The sequence below is a fragment of the Mustela putorius genome, unplaced genomic scaffold, assembly GCF_011764305.1.
Source record: "Mustela putorius furo isolate JIRA1106 unplaced genomic scaffold, ASM1176430v1.1 tig00004053_pilon_pilon_pilon, whole genome shotgun sequence".
NCBI classification, from domain to species: domain Eukaryota; kingdom Metazoa; phylum Chordata; class Mammalia; order Carnivora; family Mustelidae; genus Mustela; species Mustela putorius.
The window spans coordinates 211,993-235,206 of record NW_025422186.1 but is presented as its reverse complement, the minus strand read 5'-3'; the positions used below and the strand labels follow the sequence as shown (position 1 = coordinate 235,206).

The window sequence follows — 23,214 nt, the reverse complement described above, 5'->3', positions numbered from 1 at the left end:
AGGTTACTAAACAACCTTAGATCTACACAACAACCTTAGATCATCATAAGCATTAATTTCTGCAAGGCTGAATCATGGCCCTGGTCTCCTTTCCACACGAATCTCCTCCAAATCATTGTAAAAAAGTACCCTGATTAAAGATGTTATCACAACTAAATAGTAAAAACTAATAACCCAATTTAAAAATGAGCTAAAGAGGGGCGCCTGGGTGGCTCAGTGAGTTAAAGCCTCTGCCTTCAGCTCAGGTCATGATCCCAGGGTCCGGGGATCAAGCCCCATGTCAGGCTCTCTGCTCAACATTATGTATTATGTCAAATACATAAATAAAATCTTTAAAAAAAATGAGCTAAAGACATGAATAGTTATTTCCCCAATGAAGACATACAAATGGCCAACAGGTGTATGTAAAGATGCTCAAAATCACTAATCATCATATAAATACAAATCAAAACCATGAGTGGTACCTGGCTGGCTCAATCAGTAGAGCCTGTGACTCTTGATCTTGGGGTTGAGAGTTCAAGCCCCATGTTGGGTATAGTGATTACTTAAAATCTAATTAAGAAAAATCACAATGAGCTGTCACTTATACCTGTCAGGATGGCTATTATATATATTTTTTAAAAAGACAACAAGCGTTGGTGAGGATGTGGAGAAACTGGAACCCTCGTACATTGCTGGCTGCAATTCAAAATGGTACAGCCACTACAGAAAACAGTAGAGAACTTCCTCAAACAATTAAAAATAGAACTACAGTATGATCCAGCAATCCCACTTCTAGCATTTATCCGAAAATAATTCAAGTCAGGGTCTTGAAGAGATAGCTAAGATGTGATAACAATGTAAATATCCATTGAGTGATGAATGGATAAAGAAAATGTGGTATGTACATTTAACAGAATACTATTCAGCCTTAAAAAGGAAGAAAATTCTTCAGTATGTGACAACATGGATGAACCTTGAGGACATTACATTACGTAAAATAAGCCAGTCAGAGAGGGACAAATACTGTATGATTCCACTTATATGAGATAACTAAGAGTCAAATTCATAGAACTGAGGCGTGGAATGGGGTTTGCCAGGAGCTCGGGGTAAGAGAAATGAAGAAATGTTAGTGAATAGGCATAAAGTTACAGCTAAACAGGGGGAGACAAGATGGCGGGGAAGTAGGAGGAGGCGCCATTTCAACCTGTACCCTAAAGTGAGCTGATTACCTACAAAAGAACTCTGATCACACATGAAATCAGCTTGATATTAGAATTATACACGTCTGGATCTCCACGGGGGCAGAAGACCAGTGGGCAGGTAAAGCGGAGTGGGAATGTTGGACTGATATCGGAAGACAAAAGGGGGAGGGAGCCACCAGGAGCGATCCATTAGAAAGTAATACCCCAATATGAGAGTGCCCTGTGCTTGGGGACCAGCATTAACTTGGAGTCTGGTTGAAAGCACTCAAAAAGAGCAAAGGTTCGTGGGGGGAAATTCTGGGAATCTGCAGTTAGGGACAGGGGCTTAAGTCACTGGACTGAGGACAGCCACCCCTGGCGCTGAGCCAGAGAGAGTGCAACGAAGAAGCCAGGTCTTGGCCCCTGAGCCTCCGGAGAGCATCTGGGTGGTAGTGTCCGTGAGGGTGAGGGAGCCTCTCCAGCCCCAACCACAGCCTTCTGCACTCTGCAGACACTCTGCAGGGGCGGGCGCTGTGCGTCCAGAGTCTGAGTCCCGCCCCACACCCTCCCCTGAGAGAGGTGCATGCAGGAGCCAGCCTGTGCTCTCTCGAACCCTGGAGAGTCTGAGCACTCCCAGCCTGGGCCAGCGTGAAAATCTCAGTGTGAAATCGCTAGTATTTCTCGTGGTTTTGGGTATAAGTGGGAGTTCCTGTGCCCCAGAGACCGTGACTGGGAACGTGCTCTGCCAGCGGCCAAGGGGGAATTTATGTGCTCTGGAGCACATAGGAGGAGTACAGACTGAGGCTTCTCTCTGAGAGGGAGGTGGGGGGGGGCAGTTTGCTTTCTTCTAAACCTCCAAAAACCATCAAAAGCCACCAAGGAGAGAGAAAACAAATGAACAAACAAACAAAAAAAAACCTCCAGAAAACAACAGCCTGAAAAACTGATTTCCTCAGAGCCCACCCCCTTGATGGGGGCAAGAGGACTTAACTCCAGCAAGATTACCTGAACCCCCCCCCCCCCCCCCCCGTGGCAGGCCCCTCCCCAAGAAAGCCAACAACAACAGCAACAACAAGAACAAAAGACAAGTGGCCAACCACCACTACTTCATAGATACAACTTTCATTTTTGATTCGTTCCCACTATTCTGGTTCTTTTCATTTTTTTTATATATAACGTTTTAACCTATTTACCATCACAGTGAGATGTCCAGTGCATCAAATTCCCTAATAACCTTTTAACCTGAACTTTTTGATACACATACCTGTGTTTTTCTTTTTGCTTTTCTATTTTTTAATTTTTAAAATTTATTTAATTTGTTTAGTTTATTCTTTTTAAAAAAAATATTCATATAGAGATAAGCTTCAAGGTAATCCCCTTTCCCCAATCAATGCTGCCCCTATAGGTAAACCAGTTTTTAATCCCCCTTTATCTTAGAAAAGTTGAGTCCATTAACAAAGATATCAAGATACATCCAGGAAGAATCAAAATAACCTTCCTCGCCCTCACTGAGAATTTATAACTACTCTCCCATCTTTTGTTCTGTCAGTGTTTCTGTGTATTTGTTTTTGTCCTGGTAGTATATAAATCTTATACTTGAGGTTCTTTTTGATGAGGTTCTTTTTTTGTTTTTATTTATTTTTTCCTTCTCTTGTCATCTACTTTTGTCGGTCTTTTTGTCTGTTTTTTTGTCTGTATACTTCATAAATCTTACATTGGGGCCTATTTGGGCTGGGACTTCTCTTTTATCTTTTTTTTTCCTGTCTCTCTCTCTTCTTTTTTTTCTTTTGGGTGGGGACTCTCAATTGCTCAGAAGCACTCCAGGGTGCACCTTGCCCGCACCACAGTCAATACATACAGCTACGCATCCATTCAGCCACCTCTCACCATAATGACTAAGAGGAGGAATGCCCAACAGAAGAAAAATTCAGAGACTGGGCCTCCTGCATCAGAGCTATTGGATATGGACATAGACAGTATGTCAGAAAGGGAATTCAGGTTAACAATTATCCAGACAATAGCTAGGTTGGAGAAAGCCATGGATGACAAAATGGAATTGATTAGGGCAGAAATGAAAGCCACCAGGGATGATGTTCACAATGTTCTCAGTGAGTTCCAATCTAATCTAAATTCTCTACAAGCTAGGATAACTGAGGCAGAAGATAGAATTAGTGATCTGGAGGGAAAAGAAAGAAAAAGGATTAGGAGGAAGCCTGGAACAAACAGCTTAGAAGCCATGAAAACAGAATTAGGGAAATAAATGACACCACGAAACATTCCAACGTCAGAATTATTGGAATCCCTGAGAGGGAGAAAGAAAGAAGACTGGAAGATATAGTTGAACAAATTCTTCATGAAAATTTTCCCAGTCTCGCAAATGGAACCAGTGTTTATGTACTAGAGGCAGAAAGGTGTGACCTCAAGATCATAGAATCTAGAAAGACTTCAAGACAGCTGATAGTGAAAATGGTGAATCTTAATTATAGACAGGAGCTCTTGAAAGCAGCTAGGGCAAAGAAATTCCTTACGTACAGAGGAAAGCCCATCAGAATAACATCAGACATGTCCACAGAAACCTGGCAAACCAGAAAGGGCTGGCAAGATGTATTCAGGGCACTAAATGAGAAGAACATGCAGCCAAGAATACTTTATCCAGCAAGACTGACATTCAAAATGGATGGAGAGATAAGAGCTTCCAAGACCGACAATGTTTAAAAGAGTATGCAACCACCAAGATGACACTGCAGGAAATATTAAGGGGGGGTTCTATAAAGGAGGGAAAATCCTAAGAATAGCATTGAACAGAAATATATGGAGACAATCTATAAAAACAAAGACTTCACAGGTAACACGATGTCAATAAAAACGTATCTTTCAATAATCACTCACAGTGTGAATGGCCTAAATGCACTCATAAAATGACACAGGGTTGCACACTGGATAAAACGACAAGACCCATCCATATGATGCCTACAAGAGACCCATTTCGAACCTAAGGATACACCCAGACTGAAAGTGAAGGGATGGAGAAGCATCTTTCATGCCATTGGGCCTCAAAAGAAGGCCAGAGTAGCGATTCTCATATCAGATAAATTAGATTTTTTTAAAAGATTTTATTTATTTGTCAGAGAGAGAGAGGGAGAGAGAGCGAGCACAGGCAGACAGAATGGCAGGCAGAGGCAGAAGGAGAAGCAGGCTCCCTGCCGAGCAAGGAGCCCAATGTGGGACTCGATCCCAGGATGCTGGGATCATGACCTGAGCCGAAGGCAGCTGCTTAACCAACTGAGCCACACAGGCGTCCCCAGATAAATTAGATTTTAAACTAAAGACTGTAGTCAGAGATACAGTCTTTAAGGGCCTATCCACCAAGAAGATCTAACAGTCTTTAATTCTTTAAGGGCCTATCCACCAAGAAGATCTAACAATTGTAAATATTTATGCCCCCAATATGGGATCAGCCAATTACATTAGAAAACTGTTCATCAAGATAAAGAGTCATACTGATATGAATACATTTATAGTAGGAGATCTTAACATGCCACTCTCAGTAATAGATCATCCAAGCAGAAAATCAAAAAAGAAACAAGAGCATTGAATGACACATTGGACCAGATGGACTGCATAGATATATACAGAACATTCCACCCTCAAACAACAGAATACTCATTCTTCTCAAGTGCACATGGAACCTTATTCAGAATAGACCACATACTATGTCACAAATCAGGGCTCAACTGATACCAAAAGACTGAGATTATTCCCTGCGTATTCTCAGATAATAATGCTTTGAAAGTGGAGCTCAACCACAAGGAAATGTTTGGAAGGAACTCAAACACCTGGAAGCTAAAGACCACCTTGCTTAAGAATGCTTGGATCAACCAAGAAATCAAAGAAGAACTTAAACAATTCATGGAATCAAACGAGAATGAAGACACTTTGGTCCAAAACCTATGGGACACAGCAAAGGCAGTCCTAAGGGGGAAATATATAGCCATGCAAGCCTCCCTCAAAAAAAATTGAAAAATCCAGAATATACCAGCTGTCTCTACACCTTAAAGAACTGGAGCATCAACAACAAATTATGCCAACTCCACACATGAAGGGAAATAATAAAGATTAGAGCAGAGATCAATGAGATAGAAACTGGAGATACAGTAGAATGCATCAATGAAACTAGAAGCTGGTTTTTGAAAGAATCAAGAAGATTGGTAAGCCATTGGCCGAACTAATCCAAAAGAAAAGAGAGAAGGCCCAAATTAGTAAAATTATAAATGAAAAGGGAGAGATCACAACTAACATCAAGGAAATAGAAACAATCCTCAGAATTTATTATCAACAGTTATATGCCAATAGGCTAAGCAACCTAGATGAAATGGATGTATTCTTAGAAAACTATCAACTTCCAAAATTGAACCAGGAAGAAATCGACAGCCTGAATAGACTGATATCTAGTAACAAGATTGAAGCAGTGATCAAAAACCTCCCAAAAAACAAGAGCCCAGGACCTGATGGATTCCCTGGGGAATTCTACCAAATAACACCTATTTTCCTGAAGCTGTTTAAAAAAATTGAAGCAGAAGGAAAACTTCCAGACTCTTCTTATGAAGCCAGCATCACCCTGATCCCCAAACCAGGCAAAGACCCCACCAAAAAGGAGAATTTCAGACCAGTATCACTGATGAATATGGATGCTAAGATTCTCAACAAGGTCCTAGCAAAGAGGATCCAATAGCACATTAAAAAGATTATCCACCGTCACCTGGATTGCAAGGATGGTTCAACATTCACAAATCAATCAATGTGATAGAACAAATCATTAAGAGAAGAGAGAAGAACCACATGGTCCTCTCAATTGATGTAGAAAAAGCATTTGACACAATCCAGCATCCGTTCCTGATTAAAATGCTTCAAAGTACAGGGACAGAGGGAACATTCCTCAACTTCAGAAAATCTATCTATGAAAAACCCACAGCAAATATCATCCTCAATGGGAAAAAGCTCATAGCCTTCCCGTTGAGATCAGGAACATGACAAGGATGCCCACTCTCACCACTCTTGTTCAACATAGTATTAGAAGTCCTAGCAACAGTAATCAGACAACAAAGAGACATAAAAGGTATCCAAATTGGCAATGAAGAAGTCAAACTCTCTCCCTTCACAGAGGACATGATACTTTATAGGGAAAACCCAAAACACTCTACCCACAAACTACTAGAACTCATACAGCAATTCCGTAATGTGGCAGGATACAAAGTCAATGTGCAGAAATCAGTGGATTTCTTATACACTAATAATGAAAACACAGAAAAGGAAATTAGGGAAGCTATTCCATTTACTATAGCACCAAGAACCATAAGATACCTGGGAATAAACCTAACCAAAGAAGTAAAGGATCTGTACTCAAGGAACTACAGAACACTCATGAAAGAAATCAAAGAAGACACAAAATGATGGAAGACCATACCATGCTCTTGGATCGGAAGAATAAACATTGTTAAAATGTCTATACTGCCTAGAGCAATCTATACTTTTAATGCCATTCCAATCAAAATTCCACTGGTATTTTTCAAAGAGCTGGAGCAAATAATCCAAAAATTTGTATGGAATCAGAATTCTGAGACCCTGAATTGCTAAGGAAATGTTGAAAAAGAAAAACAAAACTGGCAACATCACATTGCCTGATTTCAAGATTTACTACAAAGCTGTGATCACCAAGACAGCATGGCACTGGCATAAAAACAGACACATAGACCAGTGGAACAGAGTAGAGAGCCCAGATATGGACCCTCAACTCTATGGTCTAATCTTCAACAAAGCAGGAAAAAATATACAGTGGAAAAAAGACAGTCTCTTCAATAAATGGTGCTGGGAAAATTGGACAGCTATATGTAGAAGAATGAAACTCGATCATTCTCTTACACCGTACACAAAGATAAACTCAAAATAGATAAAAGACCTCAACGTGAGACAGGAATCCCATCAGAATCCTAGAGAAGAACATAGGCAGTAATCTCCTCGATATCAGCCACAGCAAATTCTTTCAAGATATGTCTCCAAAGGCAAAGGAAACAAAAGCGAAAATGAACTTTTGGGACTTCATCAAGAAGTTTCCTTTGCACAGTCAACAAAACAAAGAGGCAACCCATGGAATGGGAGATATTTGCAAATGCCAGTACATACAAAAGGCTGATATCCAGGATCTATAAAGAACTTCTCAAACTCAACACACACAAAACAGATAATCATGTCAAAAAATGGGCAGAAGACATGAACAGACACTTCTCCAATGAAGACATACAAATGGCTATCAGACACATGAAAAAATGTTCATCATCACTAGCCATCAGGGAGATTCAAATTAAAACCACATTGAGATACCACCTTACACCAGTTAAAATGGCCAAAATTAAGAAGACAGGAAACAACATGTGTTGGAGAAGATGTGGAGAAAGGGGAACCCTCTTACACTGTTGGTGGGAATGCAAGTTGGTGCAGCCACTTTGGAAAACAGTGTGGAAAATCCTTAAGAAATTAAAAATAGAGGTTCCCTATGACTCTGCAATTGCACTACTGGGTATTTACCCCAAAGATACAGATGTAGTGAAAAGAAGGGCTATCTGTACCCCAATGTTTATAGCAGCAATGGCCACGGTCGCCGAACTGTGGAAAGAACCAAGATGCCCTTCAACAGACGAATGGATAAGGAAGATGTGGTCCATATACACGATGGAGTATTATGCCTCCATCAGAAAGGATGAATACCCAACTTTTGTATTAACATGGACAGGACTGGAAGAGATTATGCTGATTGAAATAAGTCAAGCAGAGAGTCAATAATCATATGGTTTCCCTTATTTGTGGAGCATAAGAAATAACAGGGAGGACATGGGGAGATGGAGAGGAGAAGGGAGTTGAGGGAAATTGGAGGGGGAGATGAACCATGAGAGACTATGGACTCTGAAAAACAATCTGAGGGGTTTTTTTGTTTTTAATCTGAGGGTTTTGAAGGGGTGGGGGTGGGAAGTTGGGTCAGCCTGGTGGTGGGTATTGTGGAGGGCACGTATTGCATGGAGCACTGGGTGTGCTGCATAAAAAATGAATTCTAGTACACTGAAAAGTAATTAAAAAAATAAAAAAATTTTAACTTAAAAATAAAAAAATAAAAATAAAAAATAAAAATAAAAAAAAATTTAACTTAAAAGTTACAGCTAAACAAGATGGATACATTCTAGAGATCTGGTGTACAGCCTGGTCCCTATGGTAAACCATACTATACACTTAATATTTTGTTGAGAGGATAGATCTCATGTTAAATGTTGTTACTACAACAAAATAAACTTGAAAAAAGATGTAAGAAATAATCGTGTAAGGTACCACTTGAAAATGAAATGAGAGGAATAGGAAAAAAGAATGATAGGAGAATTCTTGCCAGAGACCTATTGTCATACAGCAGAATAAAACTGTGATCAAGTATGTGAACCTGAATTTCAAAATATTAATTAAGGAATCATGTCTGTAAAATAAGAATATAAAGCAGGGATTTAAGAGCTCAAGAATGGCTGGTAGACAAAGAAAATGAATTATGAGCCATTATAAAGAAGGAAATGAGAAGAAAAAATAAAACCATCAGAGAAATAAAGGTAAAATTGAAAGCCACAAAAGAGAGAAGAGACATTTGCTGAATAACAGTTAAGAACATAGAAAACAAGAGAAAAGCAAAATGAAATGAAAATTGAAACTGGTTCTAAAATCTTCAGGCTCTCTCACCAATTAATGAGTTAAGTAAAATCTTTAACACATGTTCATTTTATATTTATATGACAGTCATGATTATATCTTTAAAAAATTATCGACCAAAATGCCTGATGCATATAAAGCAAGGTAAATTGCATTGCTGGTAAAGTAAAGCTCATGGACTACTTAAACTCATCTTCTCTTGGCTCTCTGATTTAATTTCAAGTGCCAACAAAACTTTGATGAGTATGTTTTTTTTCTATTGAGTTTATGTTTCAATTTCTTTCTGGTTTGTGCATAGCCAATGTCATTCCCCACCCTGGTACCAGCAATGAATGGGAATATGATTTGACCATTTGCTGAGTAATGGATTTAATGGATAATGTTTCTGGGTAAGAAACAACAGACATTTTAATTTTTTAGTCTTTTTTGTGATTCTTTGTGCCCATTTCAAGCTCAGATTAAACAATTATTTCACGCCTGCTGGGAGAGAAAATGGCACTCTAATATCTATCTAGACTGGTGATTTTCTGAGTTTACTCTTGATCTGTAGATGAAGTAGTTGCTCTGAATCCATAAGCTCCTTATGTCTGTGTCTATGTGTCAATAATCAAGAAAGGCCTTGACCTCACTTCATGTGAGTGTGAAATGCTTTCCCATCTCTGGCTGGTCTCCACAAATTAGATGACAAAGTCTTCTTGTTAAAGGAGCACTGTTCAGCTTTATGGACATAACTAAGCACTTACATAAAATATTCTTAAAATTCTCACAAAAAGAACATTAAACTAATATTTTAGATGTGCTAAACCAGAGTGTTCTTATAAAAAAAAATTCTGTCAACTCAGTAACATTTTAAGATTCCAAAGTTAAGGTAAATCTTTGGCAAGCGAGATTAAGAATTTTGGTCTTAAAAGAAAGAGCTAGGTCTTTTCTGTGGTTTATTTGTATATAGTATAGAACAAGCATACATTTAATTTTACTTGGGTCTCTTTTTCCTAAAGATATGCATATTTACTGATTAATATTATATAGTTCTTATATGTAACACTTAACATTATAAAAAACATAAAGTGGGGGTGCCTGGGTGGCTCAGTGGGTTAAAGCCTCTGCCTTCAGCTCAGGTCATGATCCCAGGGTCCTGGGATCAAGCCGGACATCGGGCTCTCTACTCAGCAGGAAGCCTGCTTCCTCCTCTCTCTCTGCCTGCCTCTCTGCCTACTTGTGATCTCTGTCAAATAAATAAATAAAATCTTTTTAAAAAAAAACCCCATAAAGTGTATTCAACTAACATTGAATCATTGTTCTGACAAACTTAATTTTAGCTGTAACTATGTGCTGTAGTATGTTAGGTTTAAGACATTTAGTTAACCTAAAAGACATTTAGTTAACCTAAAATGCTGGACTACTATTAAATTGAGTCAATTAATAATTAATTAATAATTACTGGATTAAAAGATAAATTTTAATTAAAATCAAATACTTAAATATTGGTTACAAAGCATAGATTTAAGTCTTATATTACTGCTTCTTATTTTTATATGCTGTAGAGAGGTGATACCTTTGGGTCATGTTACTGAATATGTTTGTTCATTTTTCCTTTTTAATAGGACAGGTGTCACCACAGACAGCTACGCTATGTATGCTCAGGAATTCTGCTAATTTGTTTTAATGCTTATAAGAGATGATTCTCAACTGCAAAATTCCAAATTTTCTTTCTGAAATAAAAATTATTTTGGTTAAAAGTAACAATTAAAATAAGCGGCTGACATTATATTATGAGCAATAGTAACAAATGGATATGTGTTTTTGTTTTTAAAGGAAAATGCAGTTTATTCCTAAAGGAATGATTCTCCAACTTCTGTTCTCAGGACCCCTTTGCACGCTGAAAAAATTAAGAATTTCCAAAGAGATTTTGAGAAGTTCTTAAAAAAAAAGAAAAAAAAAGATTTTATTTATTTGAGAGAGAGAGCATGTGTGCACAAGTCGGTGCGGGGAGGGACAGAGGAAGAAGCAGCAGCGGACTCCCTGCTGAGCAGGGAGCCCACCACATGGCTGGACCCCAAGAAGATCATGACCTGAGTAGAGGGCACCCTGGTGCCCCCCCACAAAGACTTTTCAAATGCATGTTTTATCTATCAGTAACTGCCATATTAGAAGTCAGAACAGAAAATTTATGTATATTCACTAACTGAACTTATTTGAGACAAAATCATTGAATGTTAATGTCAATTTTCAAAAAAATTATATTTAAAAAATCAATGAGAAGACTAGAAAATTTCTAAAAACTCTTTATTCTGACTTAATAGAAATAACTAGATTCTCATATATGCTTCTGTATTTGATCTATTACAATATCACATATCACATAGCTTCTGGAAAGCGACATGTCTTAGTATTATGAAAATAGTTTTGACCTGGCAGATCACTAAAAAGATTGTCAGTTTGTTTCAGAATATAAAGAGCATAAAATGAAGGACTGATTTAGAAAGTAAATTTTACTTGACCTGGTTTAAATCTGTGTCCGAGATAAAGCTCTGTAATGTATTTAAATGTAGCAAAATTATCTTGATTTTGATGGGCTTGCTTGGTTTACTGATTAATGCCTTCACTTATAATAAGAAAGGTTATTCTTTATTTTCTATGTAATCTGCCTAGATAGCAGATTCTGTGTTTTACTAGAATAATTTTCTGATCTTTAAGTTGTGTTTATTATGTCTTTATTCTTGATCATTTAATGGCAAAGTACAGTTTCCTCATTTATCAAAGAGCTAAAGTTCTTTAAAACTATGTTACTTCCTACGCTTCTTTTTAAAATATTTCAATGTCATTTTGCTTAGATAGGTAATCAAGTATTGTTTCTGAGGCATCCATAATCCTATCTTAATCAAGTACCCAAACAATCTCTAACAACTCTTGATTTTGTTTTCCAAAAAGTCACATCCTGTTATAAAAGATACAAAGTTTTTATAAAGTTTTCAGGATATCTTTTAAACCTAAAACTACCTTTGAGATTTCTAAAAGGGATGCTGGGGAAATGCAAAAATTAATTCCTTCTCCTCATAAAGAGAGAAATGTGAAAATTAGGTTCATTTGATGGGTTACTATTGTTTAAGAGTTGCATGAGAAGAGTTGCAAAATCAGAAGAGATGCTTAGCCTCCCTTATATTTTTAAAAGTAAAAAACTGTTAACATAAGATTTTCAGAAATTGTATACCTTATGAGCAGTTCCTGAAGATTATTGACTATCTTGAGAGTAAACTTCAAGAGAAACACTAATCATAACTCATAATTTTTTTTTTCAGAAATGGACAGAATATCAAGATAGAGGATCAACAAAGAAAGATGTGAACAACACTATAAATCAAGTAGGCCTAACAGGCATATAGAAAATACTCCATCCAACAACAGCACAAATCACATTCTCCTCAAGTGCTCATGGAATATTCTGCAGTATAGAACACACAGCTACAAAACAAGTGTCAGTAAATTTCATAAGACTGAAATCATATGAAGTATATTCTCTGACCATAACAGAACAAAGCTAGAGATCTGTAAAAGTGAAAAAATTCATAAATAGGTGCATATTAAAAAACATACTATTAAGTAGTCAATAGGCCAAAGAAAAAAATTATAAGAGAAATTAGAAAATACATAGAAATGAATGATAACAAAGATACAACATACTAAAACTTAGGGGATGCAGGGAAGGCAGTATTCAGAGGGAAATCTATAGCTGTAAAGTTCTACATTTAAAATAAGATTTAGGGGCACCTGGCTGGCTCAGTCAGTTAAGCATCTGCTTTCAGCTCAGGTCATGGTCCCAGGGTTCTGGGATTGAGCCATGCATCGGGTTCCCTGCTCGGTGGAGTCTACTTCTCCCTCTCCCTCTGCCTGCTGCTCTGCCTTCTTGTGCTCTATTTCTCTGTCAAATAAATAAAATCTTTTAAAAATTTTACAAAAAAAACACAAGATTTAAAGGAACAAACTAACTTTAAGTCTCATGAGTAACTAGAAGAGCAAGATAAAGCCAAACCTACCAGAAAGATGGAAATAATAAAGAACAGATAAATATGAAACAAATAGTAGAAAAAAATTGAATCAATGAAATAAAAAAATTCAGAATCCTTTCATGATAAAGAAAATAAACTATTCATAAAACTAGGAATAGATGGGAAAATACTCCGCCTAATAGAGAACATTTACAAAAACTTACAGGTATCACTGTCAATTGGGAAATACTGAGGCTTTCTCCTTAGGATTAGAAACAATAAAAGAATGCCTGCTTTCACTGGTGCTATTCAACACCATAGCGGATGTTCTAGTGAGAGAAATTAGGAAAAGAAAAACAAAGAACAAAGGAAATAAAAGGCATCCACATTAGAAAGGAAGAAGCAAAATTATCACTGTTCACAGATGACATGATCCTATATATACACAGAAGATCCCAATGAATCCAAAAGAAAGAAAAAGGGCAAATGGGCAAAAATCACTTATGTTAATCAAACCCAAGGTGAGTGTTATTGGGAATTCCAATGTATAGCTGGTTGGTCACAAGTCAACCTGAGCCTATGACTGGTGTCTGAAATGGTTGGGGGTGGGGGTCAGTCTTGTGGGACTAACTCCCATAAACTGGGACCTAAGACTATCTCTGGGTAGATAGTGTCAGAACTGAATTGAACTGTAGAGCACCCAGCTGATGTTACAGAAAACTACTTGTTGTGGAGGGAAAACCTCCGTACATTTGGTAACCAGAAATATCAGAAGTGAAGTGTTCACTGTAAAGGTAAAGACGACACACAGGGAAAAAGAAGATACAGGAGGAGACGAGCACTTCAGGCTTTTCTTTTTTAGGTTTAATAAAAGGCAACAATGAAAATATAACCCAAATAAGTGGGCAAAGGATGTGGCAAACAAGTGTTTGTTTCCCAAAAAAGATATATAAATGGCCAATAAACACATGAAAAGTCATCCCACATCATTACTCATTAAAGAAATGCAAAGAAAACAACAATGAGCACTTCATATTCAACAGAATGGCTATAATCCAAAAGACGTAATAGTGAAGTGGTGGCAAGGAAGTAAAGATATTAGAACACTCATTCAGTGCTTGTGGGAATGGAGAATGGTGAGGCTGCTGTGGAAGTTTGGCAGTTCTGCAAAAAGTTAAACAATGTATTATCCTATAACCCAGCAATTCCAGTTCTAGATATAGACCCAAAACATTGAACACAGGGACTGAAGCAGATACTTATGCACTGATGTTCACACCAGCATTACTCACAGTAGCCAAAGGTGAAAACCACCCAAGTATTGATGACCAGATGAATAGATAAAATGTGGTATATCCATATAATGGAATATTTTCAGGCATAAAAAAGAATGCCAAGTACTGATTTATCACAATGTGGGTAAACCTTAAAAACATTATACTAAGTGAAATAAGCAAGTTACAAAAGGAAAAATATTATATGACTCCACTTATATCTAGATAGTACCATGAGAAGTTACCAGGGGCTGGGAGAAAGGGTGATACAGAGTTATTTCTAAATGGGTACAGAGTTTGTTAGAGGTGATGAAAAAGTTTTGGAAATAGGTAGTAGTGAAAGTTTCTTAACATTGTGAATGTAATTAACGCCACTGAACTGTACACATAAAATGGCTAAAATGGCAAATTTTATGTTTTTTGCATATATAACTGCAGTTAAAAACGGTTATGATTTAATTATATACTGAACCCCCCAAAAGAATTTTACCTTCCTTCCACTCTGGTATTATTGGTTACCTTAACTAAATTAACCACAGCTATTTAATCTCTATAATGTATAGACAGTTTGTTTTACTCTGATGTTTGCCTGAAGACTTTGCTTTAAGTGACAGGCAAGAGTTTGTGTATTTAACAAAGAAAGACAGTCTCAGAGCCCCACAGAAAAGGACTCTATCAGGTTCTTCAAACTGTTGACCTGTCAGAAGAGAATCTTGATTACCGGTTTCTGAGTTGATACCAGACAACCCTGAGACCATACCAGTGCACTTAATGAGGGCTTCCAGGTTTTCTTCTAACCTAAAAGCTTACAGTTTTATAAAAGCAGACTACTGACCCAAGATCCAGCAGAACATCAACTACACAGGACTGAATAAATTGATAAAGGAAATTTTATTGTGGTTATGTATTTGGAATATTGTTGACATTGTTTTAATGTTCTATTTTCTGAATATATGAGAAAATCCTCTTTTTAAATTATTTGTAACTCAAAACAATTTAGTAGACACTGCTTCTGTAAACTAAAATCAAATATATTAAAATAATATGTTTCTCATTCACGTCCTCCTGATCTTACCCCTCCTTCTGAATTCAGAAACTTTCATTAAGTCTCCCTACTTTCCACAGCAATATAGTTATAAGCATTGTTTGTATAAGAATTTGTCCTTTTTTTACCGTTTAAATAATAGTTTGTATGTTTTTATATATTTTTAAATCATGGTTACAGAGATTGACAGGAGACTAGGTTTATGTTTAAATACTCCAGATCTTTATATATAACACAATTAGAAAGATAAGTACCATATGATTTCACTCATATGTGGAATTTAAGAAACAAAACACACAAGAAAAGGGAAAAATAAGAGAGATATAGCAAGAAACAGACTCAATTATAGAGAACAATCTGATGGTTACAAGAGGGGAGGGTAGTGGGGTGAAGGGTTAAATAGGTGATGGTGATAAAAGAGTGCACATGTCGGGGTGCCTGGGTGGCTCAGTGGGTTAAAGCCTCTGCCTTCGGCTCAGGTCATGATCCCAGAGTCCTGGAATCGAGCCCTGCATCGGGCTCTCTGCTTAGCAGGGAGCCTGCTTCCTCCTCTCTCTGCCTGCCTCTCTGCCTACTTCTGATCTGTCAAATAAATAAATAAAATCTTTTAAAAAAAGAGAGTGCACATGTCATGATGAAAACAGAGTGACCGTATGGAACTGCTGAATTACTATATTGTACATCTGAAACTACCTGGAATTAAAATAAAAAATTAAAAAAATAATAGATGTACTCATGATCCACTACTCCATTTAATCTTATATACCACAGCATCAAAACCTAAAAATCAATTCCATTGTCCTTTTTTTAAAACCAAGATATAAATGGACAAATTGACTGTGCAACCAAGGCATGGCCAATGAGAGCCATTAATCAGTTATGGTAACATAATCTTAAGGTGTAATGTTGATCTTACCTCATCCTTATGGAGCACATACCTACACAATCCCCTCAGGGAATTATCCTGGTACCTTTTTTATATGGTCCCAGTATAAATGTGGTAGGGAGTTCACTTTCCAAGAGGTCAGGAACCCTCAGTAAATTTCAGGGACCTTGAGAAAAGAGGTGCTACAGGTGAAATGTGGTAGAGAGGATTTCGTGGCTCTGGTATCCTAGCTTTGGAATGGCAAAAGATAACAGAACACAAATACAATTCAATTCTGCATATACTTGGAAATTCACTTCCTAATTGTCTTTGTCTTTTAAAAAAAATTTTTTATTGTGTTATGTTTTTTGGTTATTTTTAATATTTTATTTATTTGACAGACAGAGATCACAAATAGGCAGAGAGGCAGGCAGAGAGAGGAGGAAGCAGGCTCCCTGCTGAGCAGAGAGCCCCCATGACCCTGAGATCATGACCTGACCCGAAAGCAGAGGCTTTGACCCACTAAGCCACCCAGGCGCCCCTTACTGTGTTATGCTATTCAGCATATAGTACATCAGTAGTTTTTGATGTAGTGGTCCAAGATTCATTGTTTACATATAACACCCAGTGCTCCATGCAGTCTGCGCCCTCCTTAATAACCATCACCAGGCTCACCCATCCCCCAGCACCCCTCCCCTCTAAAGCCCTCAGTTTGTGTGTCTTTTAATTCTCCTCTGAACCACCTGTTAACATCTCAGTGGTTCATTAATTAATTGACTTAAATGTTTGACATGGGTTTAAAAAATAAAAATGGAAATTAAAACTTCAAAAGAGAGAAAATGATACAGTTAGAAGACAAGCAAAGGAAATCCAAAGTATACAAAGACCCCAAGGAAGAAAACTGAAATAATGAAATAAAAACAACTGTTCAAAAACAGTTCTCTGACTTACTTCATTTAGCATAATGCCCTCTAGGTTCATTCATGTCTTGTAAGTGGCAGGATTTCCTTCTCTCTCTTTTTGTTTTACATTTTATTTTTTTATTTTTTAAATTTCTTTTCAGTGTACCAGAACTCATTGTTTATGCACCACACCCAGTGCTCCATGCAATACGTGCCCTCCATAATACCCACCACCAGGATCACCCAACCTCCCACTCCCTGCCCCTTCAAAACCCTCAGGTTGTTTTTCAGAGTCCATAGTCTCTCATGGTTCATCTCCCCCTCCAATTTCCATCAGAATCATAGGATTTCCTTCTTTTCTAAGGCTGAATGTTTCACTGTATGTACATACTGATGAACACATATATCATATTTTCTTCATCACTCCTCTTTTCTTTTTTTTTAAGATTTTTATTTATTTATTTGACAGATCACAAGTAGGCAGAGAGCCAGGCAGAGAGAGAGAGGGAAGCAGGCTCCCCGTTGAGCAGAGAGCTGGATGTGGGGCTCGATCCCAGGACCCTGGGATCACAACCTGGGCTGAAGGCAGAGGCTTTAATCCACTGAGCCACCCAGGTGCCCCCATCCACTCCTCTTTTCATGGGCACTTAAATTACTTCCTTGTCTTGCCAATTGTGAATAATGTTGTAATCAGTATGGAGGTGTAGATATCTCTTTGAGTTAGTGATTTCATTTCCTTTGGATATATACCCAGAAGTAAAATTTCTAGATCATTCTGTTTTTAATTTTTTGAGGAACCTCCATAACTGTTTTCCATAGTGGCTGTATCAATTATACATTCCCACCAATGTGCACAAGGGTTCTCTTTTCTCTACATTCTCTTTAGCATTTTTATCTCTTGCCCTTTTGGTAATAGGCATTCTTTTAAAGCAGTTCTAGGTTCACAGCAAAATTGGGTGGAGAGTACAAAGTTTCCACATATACCAAATCCACTCCCCCTCAAAGAACATACCCCACTACTGAACATTCTGTGCCATAGTGCTATATTTGCTCTAATCAATGAAACTGCACATCATTTTCACCCAAAGTCCATAGTTATATTAGGGTTCACTCCTGATGATGTATGTTTTATGGGTTTTGACAAATGTATAATGACAGGTTTCTACTGCTGTAGTATCACAGAACAGTTTCACTGCCCTAAAAATTCTCTATGTTCTGTCTATTCATCCTTTCCTCCCCAACTAACCTCTGCCAACCAGCGATCTTTTTATTTTCTCCACAGTTTTGACTTTTCTGGAATATCATATAGTCAGAATCATGTGGTATGTAGCCTTTTCAGATTGATGAAGAAAATTATATGATATATATATATAATTATATATTATATATAAATAGATATAATTTTATATTATATATAAAATATATTTAAAATAATATGCATTTAAGATGCATATTAAAATAATATGCATTTAAGCCGCCAAGCGCTGACTCTTGATTTCTGCTCAGGTGATGATTTTGGGGCCCTAGATCCAGCCTCACTTTGGGCTCCATGCTCAGTGGGGAGTCTGCTTCAGGATTCTCTCTCTCCCTCTGCCCCTCCCTCCTCCACACTCTCCTTCTCTGTCTTAAATAAATAAATAAATAAATAAATCTTTAACAAAAGATTCTCCCATGATTTTTCATGGCTTAGTATCTCATTTCTTATCTCTGATTAAGATTTCATTGTTTAGACATACCACAGATTTATCCATTCACCTACTGAAGAATATCTTGACTGATTCCAAGTTTAAGCAATGAATAAAGCCTGTATAAACACCCACATGCAGGTCTTTGCATGGACATAAGTTTCCAATTTATTTGAGTAAATAACAAAAAGTACAGTTGCTGGAATGTATAGTGAGAGTTTTATAAGAAAGTACTAAATTGTCTTCCAAGTGTCTATACCACAGGCAGGCGTTCCTGACAGCAATGAATAAGACTTTTCTATTGCTCCACATACTTGCCAGCATTTGGTGGTATGAGTGTTTTAGATTTTTGTGATTCTAACACATATGGAATAGTATCATATGTATCATATGTTTTAATTTTCAATTCTGTAATGACATAGAGATACAGATATAGAAATATATACATATACACATATATATAGTTAGATGTGTGTGTGTGTATAGTCCAGCTATGTTCCTAGAATGATCCAGCTATGTTCCTAGGATGAAAAAACTGATTTTTTAGTGGACAGCATTTTGACATACTTTTTATTTTTTTTAAAGATTTTATTTATTTATTTGATAGAGATCACAAGTAGGCAGAGGCAGGCAGAGAGAAGGGAGGAAGCAGGCTCCCTGCCAAGCAGAGAGCCCGACGATGGGCTCGATACCAGGACCCTGGGATCATGACCTGAGCCGAAAGCACAGGCTTTAACACACTGAGCCACCCAGGTGCCCCTGACATACTTTTAAAATAAGTCATTGAAGCTATGAATTTTGCTCTGAGAACTGCTTTAGCACTTTAGATTCTGTTATAAAGTACTTTCAAGATCATTATTTTCTAGGTATTTTGTAGTTTCTGTGTTTTAAAATGTCCAAGAGGTCAAGAGTTTTGTCTTGATTCCATCAATTCCTTGTTTTATTGCACTGTGATAGATAACATTGCTTTATTTCTGTGTCTTGGAATTTATTCAGGTTTTCTTTGTGAACAATTTTGTAAATGTCCAAAGGACACATAAATAGAAGATGGATTTTCTATTTTCAGGCTATAGTACGTATTTCTTTTAAATCTTCTATAAATGTCATTTAGGTATTTTCCATCCTTTCTTTTTGTCTTTATTCCTTTAAATGGCTATCATAGACTGAGAAAGGTGAATTCAATTTTATGTTTATGTTCTTCCTTTTAAGTCCTACAGTTCAATACCAAAATCCACCAAAGATATCACATATAAACAAAAGAAAAAAACAAACCAATAACTTCTAAATTTTAGGAAACCAAATTCATCAATAATTATAATAATACACCATGATCAAGTAGGATTTATTCAGAAATGCAATGATGCCTTACTTTTGGAAATCTATTACTTTACTTCAATATGTTAATACTTCAAAAGACAAAAACCATAAGGTTATCTCTACAGAAGTTGAAAAGGCATGTAATTCAATATTGATTCTTTAAAATTCTAAAATAGGAACAGATGGACAAAACATTAAAAAAATGCCTACACCTAAAAGCCAATACCATCCTTAATGAAGAAACAGTATCAAGTTATTATATAACTTTAAAAAGGTTAATTACTATTTTGATTATTTCATAATAAAAAGTTAATAGTATCTGATATGATTATGGTTTGGAAGGCTCTGTAGCCTACATTTACTCAGAATTAGAGCTTGATTAAATTAGACATGAAATCTAGTGGCCTAAGGGCAATAATGTCATATTGAACAATAATTATCCTATTTTTATACTCAATACTATGCTTCCATAAAAAAACAAAGTAAAAAATATTCTTATGCCAAGCAGTGTGTCAGAGAGTCAAAGTATAGTCATACGGTCTTCAAACAATCATTTGACTGGCTATCAAGTACTGAAGTGGCACAAATTTCTGGTGATAAAGACTGAGTTATTCAGATTAGAAATGCCTTTTATAACTGTATTACCGAACTCCCAGTTCCCACTGTACCTGTTTCTTTCAGGAGATTCCAGATTTCTCTACATTTATGGATCTGCTCGAGGGCACGACTCAGTAACTCGGTCTATTTGGCAATAATGCAAAGAAAATTAGTCTCAACCAGACAAAACTTAAAGCAAATTAAAATAATGTATCATATGCATTAAAAGCAGTTAAAAATGATAGAAAAATTACAGTTTAAGCTGAACACTTATAATTTATATACAAATATTAACCTCTCTTTGTATTTCTTTTTTTTAAAGATTTTATTTATTTATTTGACAGAGATCACAAGTAGGTAGAGAGGCAGGCAGAGAGAGAAGAGGAAGCAGGCTCTCCACAGAGCAGAGAGCCCGATGCGGGGCTCCATCCCAGGACCCTGGGATCATGACCCGAGCTGAAGGCAGAGGCTTTAACCCACTGAGCCACCCAGGTGCCCCTATTTATATTTCTTTTTTAAAGATTTTATTTACTTATTTATTTAGTTGCAGAAATACAAGCACAAGCAGGGGGCAGCCACAGAGGGAGAAGAAGCAGACTCCCTGTTGAGCAGGGAGCCCAATGTGGGACTCAATCCCAGGACCCTGGGATCATAACCTGAGCCAAAGGCAGACACTTAGCCAACTGAGCCACCCAGGTGCCCCCATTTGTAATTTTCTTCATGTCCCAGAAAATGAGGATTAAACAGAAAATCTTTAGCACTATCAATTTTAATAATCTAGGACAGAAGAGCAGCACTTCTAGAATGGTGTTATGAAGAGTTCCATGGACCCTCCCCCTAGTAAAACAACCGTAACTGATGAATTATAAAACACAAACATGTAAAGTCTCAGGAAATTGCCCAAAGGGTAAAAAGAAAATGGAGACACTTCTATTCCAGGAATCTACTGAGTCTCAGTAAGACAGTAAACACCCATGATAGCTGAACCCTCATCTACTCACCATCCACTCCCAGCTCAGTGTGAGTGCTACTTTAGGGGGGTGTGTATGACCAAGAAGATGGGGCTCCCTGTATTCTCAGCTTCTAGACTAGGCATTTCCAGAAGGGGCAAGCTGCCAGCACTTTTCATCCTCCTCCCCCCGATCTGAATTGCAGGAACTCTATTATAATAAGCACAAATAAGAGGCCTGGAGCTCTCTTCCTCTACCCAGTCCCTATAACCAGGCATGGGAAATTACAGTTACTGGGTCTCAATTGCCCTCACTGCAGCTTGCTTATAGAACAGAGTTTCCACTGGGAGAGGCAAGTTCAGAATGCCAGGGACTATGACTCCTGCCAAGCACCTTACTCACAGAGCTGGGCTGTCACTCTGAGAGAAATGTGCCATGTTCCCACTTCCAGCTCCAAAACAGTGATATAAAATTTCTTCTCAGGAGAAGCAGCAGCTCATTAGAAGAGTCAGCTCTGTATCTCTGCCTAAGAGGACTGACTTTAATTGGAACACAGCTTGGGGAAGTTCAAGTCTAAGGCTACTACAAAAAAAAAAAAGGGGAGATTTCGGAGTTGAATACTTAAAAAGAGGCTAATAGCTCAATGATGTCAACATGCAAAACAGAAGACCAGCCAGAAGCTTACATAGGGAACGAGGGTGAGAAAAAACTAAGATCCCTACCACTTTTCAAAGGAGCCTCACATTAAATGTATCAGACTGTGGAACAATTAATGTCTAAAAGCATTTTTGAACACAAACATGCACATGCACGTGCGCACGCACACACACAAACACACACACACACTCACCCCCACCAAAAAGCAACCATGCTAGTAATTAGTCAAGATTAACATCTGGGTTAACACCAATGAAAGACTATTCAGAAGTTAACAAGGATATCGCGGAAAGAGAAACTATAAAAATAACCCTGCTAAAACGACTTTCATCCCTTTGTAGAGGGGGGGCCAGGGTGACTCCACAAGCAAAGACTGTGACCTCTAGAGAGTGATATCAGAAGCCGAACCCTTCTGTATAGCTGAGGGAAGTAGACTAGCCTGAACTAGCCCAGCCAAGTCTCTAAACCAATAAACAAGCAAGTATTAATGACAACAAACCACAGAGGGGAATAAGTATTCAAAGATGCTTCAATATATTATCTAAAATGTCTAGTTTTCAACAGAATATTGTGAGATATGCAAAGAAATGGTAAAGTACGACCCAAATGCAGGAAAAAAGCAGGCAAGAGGAATTGACTGAAAAGGTCCAGATGCTGAACTTGGCAGACAAAGATTTCAAAGCAGCTATTTTAAGTATGTTCAAACAACAAAAGGAAATCACAGTTTAACAAAGGTTTGGTGACAATGTCTCAGCAAATATATAATCTCAATAAAGAAGGCAGTGGAATAACATATTCAATATGATGAAAGATAGTAACAGTTTTTTAAAAAGATTTTATTTATTTATTTGACAGATAGAGATCACAAGTAGGCAGAGAGGCAGGCAGAGGAGAGAAGGAAGCAGGCTCCCTGCCAAGCAGAGAGCCCGATGCAGGGCTTGATCCCAGGACCCTGGGATCATGACCTGAGCCGAAAGCAGAGGCTTTAACCCACTGAGCCACCCAGGCGCCCCAAAGACAATAACCATTAACCAAC

General features: G+C 37.5%; 1 protein-coding gene across 1 annotated transcript in view; it reads right to left on the bottom strand.

Annotated features, from left to right (window-relative positions):
* The window catches only part of TEX11 (testis expressed 11), a gene marked incomplete at its 5' end in the record, with an annotated part of 282,218 nt that overhangs the window by 50,150 nt on the left and 208,854 nt on the right, over nucleotides 1–23,214 (bottom strand). The window contains one exon of the mRNA XM_045072768.1: nucleotides 20,643–20,715. Coding sequence (XP_044928703.1) covers nucleotides 20,643–20,715 — 73 coding nt within the window. The remainder of the gene's footprint in view (nucleotides 1–20,642; nucleotides 20,716–23,214) is intronic.